At 34.7% G+C, this 13,171-nt stretch overlaps 1 protein-coding gene across 2 annotated transcripts in view; it reads left to right on the top strand.

Annotated features, from left to right (window-relative positions):
- Positions 1-11,326, top strand: part of NELL2 (neural EGFL like 2) — a 366,647-nt gene extending 355,321 nt beyond the window's left edge. For both annotated transcript variants that reach the window (XM_068561143.1, XM_068561144.1), the window contains exons 20-21: positions 930-1,154; positions 10,707-11,326. In XM_068561143.1, coding sequence (XP_068417244.1) covers positions 930-1,154; positions 10,707-10,757 — 276 coding nt within the window. In that variant the 3' untranslated portion in view covers positions 10,758-11,326. The remainder of the gene's footprint in view (positions 1-929; positions 1,155-10,706) is intronic.
- Positions 11,327-13,171: the final 1,845 nt, after the last annotated feature.

Below are 13,171 nucleotides of genomic sequence, written 5' to 3'. Positions count from 1 at the left end.
TGGAAACAATAGGTTAAAAAGAAGATGAAGACTTGATAAAGAAAATACCAATCATTTTTTCATTTAACCAAATTTCTTGTTTCTTTCTAGTGGTGTAAATAAAAAGGAAAATTGGTCTATATGTCTTTATAGAAGAAAGTTTCACAGATGCTACTTTTAAAGTTAGGACTAGTTTCCTTTCTATTTGTGTGAAGATATTTTTAAGGCAATGCTTTTTTATTGCTTCCTTTTTATACTTTCAACCCAAAAATCAATTAAAAGAGCAAGGTCAGTTTCTGTGCCTGAAGGCCGCTTTCATCTCCAAGACCATGAGACTCAGAATTATGAAGAAAATAAGAAACAGGTGGGAACTAAATTTTAAAAAGATCCAATTCACACAATTTTCTCATGTGGAATAAAAATGACTGAAATCAGCTCCTAGTTTTGTTTTGTTTTGTTTTTTCCAAAGTCCCTACATTGAGAAACGTATAAATGAACAAAGAAAAACTGTCAAATTTCCTTCATATTTCAGTTTACTTTCTTGTCAGTGGACAAAACTTTGTTTTTGCAGAAGGGAATAAATGAGAAGGTAGGGGGAAAAGATCGTAAAAATGAAAAAAGCATCTCATAGGCAGAAACTAAGTAAAAACCTCTTCTGTAGTAAACAATTCTCCTTTGTCATGGGAAAGAGAAGGGCATGCAAATTTGCTTTAAGAGAAAGAGTTTTTGCTTTCCTTTATTGTTGTTCTTGTTTAACCCCTGAAGACTGTTTCATAATCCATCTGCAGTATAGGTCTCATCTCTCTGATAGGGCTTTTGTGGATTCCCTGCAAGATTCATAGCTGTGAAGGTCTGAGTATAAATGTCCATCAAATAAATTGAGTATTCGGTAAACAATGTGCTCCCTCCCTCCTCCTCCCTTTGCCCTTGTTCATCTGCTTTCCTTATAGCAAGGGGAAGTTGACTGTTGGCCCCTGCCTTGCCCAGAGGTGGAGTGTGAATTCAGTGTCCTCCCAGAGAATGAGTGCTGCCCACGCTGTGTCACCGACCCTTGCCAGGCCGACACCATCCGTAATGACATCACCAAAACTTGCCTGGACGAGATGAATGTGGTTCGCTTCACTGGGTCCTCTTGGATCAAACATGGCACTGAGTGTACTCTCTGCCAGTGCAAGGTAAAGCCCATTCATTGTATTCAAGTACGGAGCACCTGGCCAGCTGCACCCAGGATTCACAGATACTAATGTGCTTAACCTGGCCAATGGGAAGCATCTTCTTTCCTATTTACTGTTCAAACAGAGATGGGAGGAGGGCCACTCAGCTTTATTAGTGCCAAGGCTGACTGTCCTGTGCACCCTCTAATGCATATTCAGGGAGAAGGAGGTGCTTGGTCAGAAACCAGAATGATGGGTTACTAATATCACCAGAACAGAAAGAACCTACGTAAATTGCCCTAAAGCATCTAACTGTACACATCTTAAAAAAAAGAATACAACACCAGACTTCATGTATCTTTCATGACAGAAGACAATATTATTTTATTGATTTTTATCTAGTCCTTTTATGAGATAAGATATATCAACAAAGTGAACATATTACGTTTTCCAAAGTGAAAATCAATATGGCAAAAACGGGCATATTTTTTGGTTTGTGGTGGTGAGTTACACTGAGTTGAAAAATTTAAGATCTGTTGTTTACCATATTTTATTCCTACGGCTGGAGAAAAATCATTATAAAGATTTTTCTTTTTATTCTCATAGGAAAATAGAGCATTGTGCCTTTTACTTCACTGAGAATAGAAATACTGGTAATGTAGACAGAGTATATAGAATTCACAGATGGTGACAAAGTTGAAAACATTCTACTTTGATTATTGTTCCTACAAACATTTGATTTCATGGTCATTGTACTTCATAGTCAAAATTTTAGAATCAACACTAGAACTAAGTAAATAATCTGGAAAGCTTAACAACAACAAGAAAGCAAAGATGTCAGATTTTTCCCACCATAGCACAGCCAAATATCTATAACTGCTCTGGTTCTTTAAGTGAGCATTTCCATTTAAATTTTTTTTTTTCAATAGAGCAATTTCATTCAGATTCATATAGTACAAGTTTCTTACTTGAGTGGCTTGATGTAACAGGACGAAGAAATGTGAAATGCTTTAAGTTTTGAGGTGCTATTATTATCTATTTCAAACCAAAATTTCTAGCTCTTTCAATTATTGCAATTTAATCAAGCACAGCTTGTCAATCAAGCACAGCTTTTTGGGGGAACATTTAATGTAGTTTTCTAAAAGTGCATTAGCACATTTGGAAGTTACTTTTACTACTAAAAGTTACTAATAATGTATATGCAGTGCTGCTTTAATATACATTTTTTTAAATAGATCTTTATTGGAGTATAATTGCTTCACAATACTGTGTTAGTTTCTGTTGTACACCAAAGTGAATCAGCCACATGCATATATATGTCCCCATATCCCCTCCCTCTTGAGCCTCCCTCCCATCCTCCCTATATACATTTGATATGAGTACATTTGAGTACATTTAATGGTGCATTATCTAGAAACTTCAGCATTCATGACCAGTAGGGAAATACTTTCTGACATTTAATTATGAAATAGAGTTGAGTCTCTTTACACTCTTAATCTAACTGTTAGATTATTGTTCTGAGCAGTGACAACAAATACATATACCGGGTGATAGAATGTAAAACACCAGATATAGCTCAGACAGATACTTCCAACAAGAAAGATACATTCAGTAATAGGCAGAAAAACATTAGAGTGTTTTCTGGGGAAAAGAGTGTGAATGAGCTTGTCATTCACCACCTTACAAACAACTACTAGGATTTTTTGGCTCATGGTAGAAATATAGTCCAGAAAGTGTATTTTGACATTAAATTCATTTCTTGTCAGATAAGTGCCGATTCTCAGAGGTTACTATTTGATGCCATTTCCCTTTTCCCTTCTTATCAAGTATGAGTTATAAGAATATCCTCAATGTTACCAAATGAATCCCTAATACTCATCTTATTATGTTTATTTTGTGCTATTTTAAAAATGAAACTTATGCCAAACAGGCTTGAGAGATTTCATTGGAGGTGAGCATCCTTCACAATTTGGTGCTTTCAGAGCACCGTTTTCGCTTATCATCTCCCCATCCTACCGCTTCTGAGTTATTTGTTTTAGTCAATAAATACAAATTATGTGGGGCATTGTGCCAGAACTGGGGTAGAATGATAAGCAAAAATGGGTACAATCGTTCCTGGAAATTTTTGCCCAGCAGCTTCTAGAGCTCTGCTGTCCAGTACAGTAGCCAGTAACCACACATGGCTATTTAAATTCATTGAAATTAAGTTAAAAATCCAACTCCTCAGTCACACAAGCTACATTTCAAATGCTCACACGTGCTAGTGGCTATCGTATTAGATAGCACATACAGAGAACCTTTCTATCATCGCAGAATATTGTATTGGAAAGCGCTGGCCTAGAGGTGAAGAATGTGGCATCTGGAATCCGGCTACCTGGATTGAAAACCTGGTCAATCTCACTAGCAATGTCACCTCAAGGGATATTTATTGATCTCTCTGTGGCTCCATTTTTCTCATCTAAAAATGGGAATAATAATATTACTTACCTAGGAATAATTATAGTACCTGCTTGAGAAAGTTGCTATAAGAATTAAGTGAGAAGATCCACACAAAGTTTCCTACACATTTCACATGCATTCAGAGTAAGCGCTCAATAAATGTTGACTAGTATTATTGTAGGTAGTGGAGTATAGAAACATTAATTAAGTCATGAAACAGATAAAGACAACATTACAAACTCTGATGGATGCTCTAAAGGAAAGTTGCACTGTGCTAAGAGGCTGTACAATGCATGAACCAGTTTTACTTCCTGAGGAATTAAGAGTTAGCTGGGAGACATAGAGTTAAGAGTTTCCCTTCCCTTTTTAAAGATGTCTTCAAATGTAATTTGCTTAGGTTAAAAAAAAAATGTTTCCTCCACTCAGAAGTTGAATTCTTGCATCAAAAAAGAATTACTAATTTTGTCTTTCCTAAATCTAATAGAGACTACACACCCTTATGATGGGTCAGAGAGCTTTCAGGCAATTATGTCTTGAGCTCCAGACGATAAAGAGGGATGTACCCAGTTGAGAAATAAAGAGGGAGGAGGTATGAGAGGGTCATTCCCTTCAATAAATTATCACTGAGTGGGGCACTTGGGAAATTGGAAGCCAGAGGGCCACTTTTAACTCCTGGGGAGACTCTAGATGTAATACTGAGATAATTGAGGTATGGAAAAGAATAGTTTTATGAGGATGAATCTCCTAACTTTCTAAATGTTGCCTTCATCTATTAGAAACCATAAACTTAAAGTTTGGAAAGTGGACATCTGTGTTAAAATTAGAATAGATAACTAAATCTATCTATGGAAAGAAATACCCCATAAATGAGCAATATTATAATGAATACTTTAATATATGATCAGGAGAGCTTCGCAAATCAAAAGAGGAAGAAAGGATTATTCTATAAATACTGGAATGACTGGACAGCAGTTTGAAGGATATAAGTTGTATATACTATTATATTATGTATCAAAACAAAATTCCATGTGGAAAAAGTGCTAGATATTAAAAATAAATCAAAGCAAAGATAAGTAATCAAATATTTATCAAAATTCTTGAAGGAAGATGCCTTTTCTAATTTAAAAGTGATAAAATCTACCTCAAAGAAAATTTAGAGCTTCTGTAGATGAACAAAATTAGCAAAAGAGAAGATCACAACTAGAAACTAGAAAAATATTTTCAACAGATATGATTTCTTTATTAGATTAAAAATATATGAAAATTAATTTAAAAATACTTATTTCCCCATAAATAAATCAACAAAGGATGAATAAACAATTTACTAAAGAATACAGCTATCAAAAAAGAGGAAATCAGTGTTTTAAATAATTGACACAAATATAAACTAACATAATGAATTATTATTTTCACATACTATGCTAAAAAAATATTTCACAATAATTTCCAATGCTGACAGAGGTGTACTGGAATTGTAATTCTTGTGCAATGTTAGTGACATTGAAAAATACATGTCAAGAACCATACATACATCTATTTGCCCACTCCCCGTCCCCACAGAAATATCCAGAAGATCCTACTAATCCTGGGTCTGAGAATCCAACCTAAAGAAATAATCTAAAATGTGGAGCAAACTATATGCATCGTAATATTAACCTCAACATTAATTGGCACACAGAATCAAGGAAGAAATCAAAATATCCAGCAAAGGAAAAAAGGGTTAAATAAATTATGGGAACTCTGTCACATATAACATTATATCATAATTATATAATATGTAATTATATGACTGCATTATTCAATTATTCATGTACTAACAATGCTTATAATGAAAATTAAGATAAAAATACTATGTGTGATTACATATGCACTTTGATTACAAGAAGGTTGAAAATAAAGGAATATGAAGTGAATTCTATTAGGACATACTAAAATATTGACAATAGTGGGATTTAAAATTATTAATTTTTATATAGATTATTTATAGCCACATATTATATATGAATGTATAATTACATATATTTATTATATTATAGTATGTATAATTTATAAACATATTAATATATTAATACCATATAGTGATTGATAAGTAAATAATAAATATCTTAAATATAAATAAGAGTAAAATATATTATGCATTATATATATCATGTATAAACATTTTACTGAAAGCTGAAAGTCAGCTGTCTTCTAATCTTAATGTTATAGAGTTTACCATGCAAAGAGTGATGATGACTTCTTTACCAATAAATATAGCCAGAAATAACAAGGTGTTAAGGAAACTTACTGTGTTACTACATAAAAATAGATTTTATAATTAGTTATGACAGTAGGTGGTTACTATTCCTAGCAACCTGACTAAGTTTCAGTGGGTCACCTTTTATTCTAGTTTTTATCAAGATAATGTTTGTTAAGGTGAAATGCATAGTTATTTTGTATATAATTTTATAAGCTTGATGAATCAAAATATAGACTATTTCCAACAATCTAGCAAGTACCTTTTTGTCCCCTTCCAGACAATACCTACTTCTCATAGGAAACCTCAATTTTATTTCATTATAGTAAATTTATTTTCCTATTTAAAATTTTCATATAAATGGATCACACAGTATGTATTCTTCTATATCTAATGGTGAATTGACCAGTTTATCATTATGTAATGTCCCTCCTTATCTCTAGCAAGGCTTCTAGACTTGAAGTCAATTTTGACTGGTACTTTTTTTTTTTTTTTAATATTCATTTATTTATTTAGTTGCACCGGGTCTTAGTTGCAGCTGGCAGGCTCCTTAATTGCGGCTTGCCAGCTCCTTAGTTGCAACACGTGGGCTCCTTAGTTGTGGCAGGCAGGCTCCTTAGTTGTGGCATGCAAACTCTTAGTTGCAGCATGCATGTGGGATCTAGTTCCTTCACCAGGGATTGAACCCAGGCCCCCTGCATTGGGATCATGGAGGCTTATCCACTGCACCACCAGGGAAGTCCATTGTCTGGTACATTTGTAGCCACACAGTATATTGTTTTGATTCATCCACTTTCAACCTATCTATGGTTTTATATTTAAAGTGCATTTTTTATAGATAATGTATAAATAGTTCTTACTTTTTTATCCAGTGTGACAATCTCTGTCTTTTAATTGAAGTGTTAGTCTATTTACATTTAATATTGTTTTTGACATTGGTGGATTTTGGGCCACCATTTTGCCATTTGTTTTCTACTTGTTCCATCTATTTTTTGTATTCTTAATCATCTATTCCTTCCTTCTTTTTGTTTGTTAATATTTTTTATATTATTCAATTTTACTTATTCTTTTGAATTCTTCACTAGAACTCTTTTTATGATTGTTTTAGTTGTTGGTATAGGAGTTGTAACATATATCATTCATTTATTACAGTATAATAAGATTTAATATTATACTAATTCATATAAAATGTAAGAACTTTGGAATAATATAATCCCATTCCCCTAACCTTTGCACTATAATAATCATATATTTATAACTATGTATACTATAAACTCTAAAAATCTGTATTACTATCAATATTTTTGCTTTAATAAGTCAAATATCTTTGAAGCAAATTAATAGAAGAAAAAATGCTATATTTTAAATTTTATATTTATTTTATATTTATAATTATCCACATATTTACCATTTCTTGTGCTCTTCATTTCTTCTCACACATGTTAATCTCCATCTAGTGTTATTTCCCTTTATCTTGAATAACTTCCTTTAGCATTTTCCATATTGCAGATATACTGGCCACAAATTCTCTCAACTTACATTTATTTGAAAATGTCTTATTTTTGAAGGATATTTAACTAAATATAGAATTCAGGATCGACAGATTTTCCCAGCACTTTAAAGGTGGTACTCTACTGTTTTCTAGTTTCTATTATTTCTGATGAGGATTCAGCTATCATTTGTACTTTTGTTCCCTTATATGTAATATGTCTTTTTTTTCTCCTCTGTCTCCTTTCATGATTCTTTCTTTATCTTTGGTTTTTAGAATTTTGACTATGATGAACTTAAGTATGATTTTTTTTTTTTTTTTTTTGTCCTCTTTGGTGTTTGCTGGGCTTTTTGAGTATCTAAGTAGATTTTTTTCACCAAATTTGAGAAAAATTTGGCCATTGTTTCTTCGGATATTTGGTCTGCCACATTATTTCCCTCCTATTCTTCTGGGACTCCAATTACACATGTATTATATGGTTTAATATTATCCTGAAGGTCACTGAGGTTCTATTTTTATTTCAATCTTTTTCTCTTTTTTTCAAAGATTGGATAATTTCTTTTTTTTTAAATTTATTGACTATTTCTTCTGCCATCTCTAATCTGCTGTTAAACCCATCCAATGAATTTTTCATTTCGAATATTGCACTTTTCAGTTCCAGAATTTTTATTTAATTCTATTTATACTTTCATTTCTCTGCTGTAACTTACCATGTTTTATCATTCATTATGACCATCTTTTTTTTTACATCTTTGTATGTATTAGTAATAGCTACTTTCTAGTCTTTACCATCTGGATTAACTTTGAGTCATTTCTATTCACTAGTTTTTCTCTTGGTGAGGAGTCACTTTTTTCTGTTTTTCTTCACATGTCTAATAATGTTTATGGTTTACTGGATATTGTGGATAATGCATAGTATAGACCCTACATTCTATTAGCTTCTTCTGAAGACTATTTTTGTTCTAGCAGATTGCAGGTTACTGGCCAGTCATCTTGCAGTTGGAAAGGCTGGGCTTTACATTGGTTAGGTGGGTCTATTCCAGGTGTACCCTTAGTTTTAGGGTGAATCTCTTAATCTTGAGACATCATTTTCTTCCTAATCATGGCCCTTTTGGGCTTTCAATGGAAAGCCTGAATTTTTTATCAGTCCCTTCTAACTTGGCAGGACATAGATTTTAAACCCACAGTGAGCAGCATCTGAAATATCTGCTCAAATCTTTCAAACTTCAAGCTGTGACTCTCTGATTGTCTCTTTAGAGTCTCCTCTGCAATTCAAAGATCCGCCACAGATTTGAGGGGAGTTGACATGCTGATTCACTCCTTCCTTTCTAGACATTTCCTCCTGAATTTCCAGCCACTCTGGCAGCCCAACAGAGCCCTAAATGTTGTCTTCTGACATGTGGGCCCTATCAGATTGTGGCTTTCTGCTTGAGTTATAGTTATCCTAAGCTTCACAGACTAGGGAGTGCCCTAAGGGAAAATGCCAAGTAAAAATGAATCTCAAATAGTACATGTTCCTTCTTTTAACGATTGAAACTCCTCCAGTGTCTACCTGCTTTTAGTCACTTTGCTTTAAATAGTTTTTATATTTTGTCCAAACTTTATAGTTATCCATAGGAGGGATAGTCGATAGTCTTAAACAAGTAACTCTGCCATTACTGAAACAGGAACCTCAGTGGAATATTTTATCAATCTTTCTTGTATGAACTATGTTTCCCTAATTGGGGAGCTTCCAATGACATGGTCTGTAGAGCATTTATGTTGCTATAGCAGAATTGATATGGAATAAGAAAAACACTACTGGAAGACTTGGAAAATATACCTTCTCTTCCTAAAACATACTCATACTCCAAACATTCCCTAACTCTCTTTCTGCTCAAAAATCCATACAATTTGAGAAACTGATATTCTCAGGAACTGGTACACCCCTCCCTTCATTGGGTCAATGGATTGGGGAAGATCATGTGACCAGGTTATGGCCAGAAAACCTCTGCCTCTGAGCATAATGACAAAGCTTTAAAATGCAGCTAGAGATCCAAGAGATGGATGTCACCTTCTTTTGCTGTCAGAGTAAGAACTCTGCTTAATAACAATTTAAAAAGAAAGAGGATTAAGTTAAATTTATAATATTCTTCTTGGATATAGACTGGCTTTTCCCTCATTTGGTAAGCTTCAACAAAGGCTAAAGTACCAAAGTCCTTTCTTAAGTTTTATCTTACATGAACAGACCCTTTTGGTTTTATCATATTAAGGTCTGATACATTTTCAATCATCTAAAGTCAATTATCTGAGAGAATATATCAAATAGAAGATGAGTTTTAGAGTCAGACTAACCTGAATTTTAATCCCAGCTGTACCATTATATTAGCTTTGTGATTTGGGCCATGATATTTAAGCTTTCTGATCTTCAGTTTCTGAACCTAAAAAAACATGACTATTAATAGTGATCCTACTGGGAATGCTCTTAGGTTGAAATTAGATAACGTATTTAAAGTGCCTGGCAAAGTATCTGACACAGAGTACGCACTCAAAAAGTAGAAGGGTATTATCATCTTATGATTGTGGTAACAATACTAACATTTTCATTATTACTAGCTAGCCAGTGGAAGAAAGTAAGAGCCCAAGGATTCAAAAGAACAAGATACAAATTTTTTTCCTCTTCTGTAATACACCATACTCTTTTGGTACTTTGTTATAAAAACTAATTATGCATATCTGGCTCTTCCTTGACTATTTTTCCTGCCTCATCTCTACACTGTTTTCTTCACCAACTTCACCAATTCTCACCCAGACCAAACCTTTTTAGGTTTCTTAACTACGCAAAACTCTTTTCACTTTAAAGCCTTTTACTCATGCTCTTCCCTGTGCTCTTGGCCTACCTTTTCACAGATCTGTCTTGAGGTCTTGGTTTAAACATCATTTCTACAGAGAAGTCTACTCTGGCCACCCAATCTAAGTAGCCAGACATTTATTAATCTCATGACATCAACTAGTTTGTTTCTTTTCCAGCGCTTTTCACAATTTTTGATTGTACATTTGCTTATTAATTTTCCCCCCCAGAACTATAAGCCCTGTCCTATGAGGGTAGTGACCATATCTGCTTTATTCATTCATCAGCATATCTCGGGCTCGATTTACTCAATGCTTATTTTGTGAATGAGTAAATAAAACAACAAATGTGAGCTAAGAGAGTGCCATGGGGTAAATAAAGCTAGCTTATGATTTGCCACAAATAACTGGCCATAGTTTGTTCTGCAACAGTAGAGGCATGAAAAGTGATTGAGCTATTGAACTTTCAGGGGCACATAAATAACAAAACATTCAGTTATGTTATGTGTACCGATCGATGAGTATTGACTAATGGCTTAAAAAGTAATACCATGCTTTTTTTCCCCTCTCTTTTCTCTAGAATGGCCACATCTGTTGCTCAGTGGATCCACAGTGCCTTCAGGAACTGTGAAGTTAACTGTCTCACTGGAAATTTCTGTTTAAAGAATGTTATTTCATTAAAAAGACCAAAAAAAATTAAAAGTTGAAGTGGATGATTTGTGTGCAGCGAAGTGCAGCATTGTTAATAGCTGAGTAAACTTTCGATTATGAAATTTGTGGAGCTTGAGAAAATCACAAAAGGAAACTTCTTGGGGCAAAACTAGACCAGAATTCCACCTCAACTGCGTCTGACGTCGGCATGTAGAAGAATGGGTGTGAAATACACACCATGACATCACGACCTCTGGATGTAAAGCCTGAGCTTCCGGGAGCTTTGGAAGGCTCTAGCTTCACTGGTGCAGAAAATTTTCCTCTAGATCAGAATCTTCACAAATCAGTTCAGTTCTTCACTGCAAAAAATAAAATGTAAGGCAGTGAACGAATTCTGTTTTCTGAAGCAAAGCAAAGAAGCTATAACATGTTATATGTACAGTATACACTCTGAGAAGAAATCTGAAATGAGTTATTGTCATGATAAAAATAATGCACAGGCATGGTTACTTAATATTTTCTAACAAGAGATGTCATCCTTATTTCCTTGTTTTACTGCACTTAATATTATTTGGTTGAATTTGTTCAGTATAAGCTCGTTCTTGTGTAAAATTAAATAAATATTTCTCTTACCTTATAACATGTCTGAGTGTCTGCATAACGTGTTCCTTTTCGCCCACAGACGCCTCAATATACAAACTGCTTTCTAGTTCTGCTGATGAGAAACTCCCACCATGCTATTCCCAAACTGAAAGGTGATTTTTACTACATTACATGCTGAAGTGCCAGGGGAATGGGTGATGGATACCTTTGTTCTGCCTCTCTGGATCCTCTCAGTCACCTTTTACCCTGCCTCATATCCTGGGGGCTGACCTATATACGTTGTATTAATAGGTTCTCTTGTCCTCTGGATTCTGATTCGGTTTGACCAGTGGCGACCACCGGCAGGATATCAGGAAGAGGACATTTGGATATTTATTCTGCTGGCTCCTTTCCTGCCAGGTTACTACCATGATTAGCTGTGTCACTTACTGAAGGTGACATCTCCTGACAGGTGACCCTCTCTGTTCAGCTACCCCCTCCAGTTTTTGATAACTTCTATTTGCTTCTTCTGGCTTAGAGATAATAACGTCTCTGGCTGCTTTGTCCTTTCAGGTACCTGATCGATTTCCTGTTGTTTTCCCTATTTCCTATTGCATCTTTATAAATCGTCCCTTTGTTAAACTGTCTTTAATTAGCCAGCTCGAGTGTGCCATCTGTTTCCTGCCAGGACTTTGACTGATACACATAAGGAGGGGAGTATGTGAGGGTTGGGAATATCTTCAAGAATTGGTCCTTCACAATTTGATATAAAAATTTAAAGAATCCCAATCTTAGGAGGCATTATGATATTACATGTTAAAATTTTTGATGCACTAGAATCTCAGGAGGAAAAAAATTAACTTATTGATGCCCAATAGAGGAGTTAATCCAATATTGCCCTAGTCATATGTTTTGTGCTAGGGTGAAAAAGGAAATAAAGGTATTATTAAATTCACTTTTAGTTTAGAGACTTCTTTAAAGAAAAAAAAAAGAAAGTGAACAGGATATGACTCCCACAAACTACAGAAATGGTAAAGTGGCATTTTAACTACCCCTTCCCCATTGTTATGGGAACAACCTAACAGGAGCTGAGCTAAAGGACAATTTATAAATGTCTTACTACTTTGGCATGTGTAATATTTATTGAATGTGTGAATTCAAGTATCTCTCAATATTCCCTGGTTTTATCATAAACGATTTTTTCTGCAGCCTTTTTATATTTAATTTAAAATTTCAGCAGAGCATAAAGTTTATTTTACTTAAAAAAGATTTTTTTTTTTTGCCTGCGTTGGGTCTTCATTGCTGCTTGCGGGCTTTCTCTAGTTGCGGCGAGCAGGGGCTACTCTTCGTTGTGGTGCGTGGGCTTCTCATTGCAGTGGCCTTTCTTGTTGCGGAGCATGGGCTCTAGGTGCATGGGCTTCAGTAGTTGTGGCGCACAGACTCAGTATTTGTGGCTCGCGGGCTCTAGAACACAGGCTGAGTAGTTGTGGCGCATGGGCTTAGTTGCTCAGTGGCATGTGGGATCTCCCCATACCAGAGATCGAACCTGTGTCACCTGTATTGGCAGGCAGATTCTTAACCACTGTGCCACCAGGGAAGTCCTAAGTTTATTTTTATTGGGCATTATTTACTATGGTAACTAGCAATTTAGTCTCCAAGAGGGTATTAATTTGAAGTTTTTTCTAGATATTTCTCCCATATATAGATTTGGGATTTCATATTAAATCTCCCTAAAATCTATTTTATTTGCTTTTATGAGGAGAATGAGAAATAGTATGTGCCTGTGCTTGTGTGTATACACACACATACTCA

Source organism: Eschrichtius robustus, chromosome 13, assembly GCF_028021215.1.
Source record: "Eschrichtius robustus isolate mEscRob2 chromosome 13, mEscRob2.pri, whole genome shotgun sequence".
Lineage (NCBI taxonomy): Eukaryota > Metazoa > Chordata > Mammalia > Artiodactyla > Eschrichtiidae > Eschrichtius > Eschrichtius robustus.
Note: the sequence above shows the minus strand (reverse complement) of the source record. Positions and strands in the feature narration are given on the sequence as shown.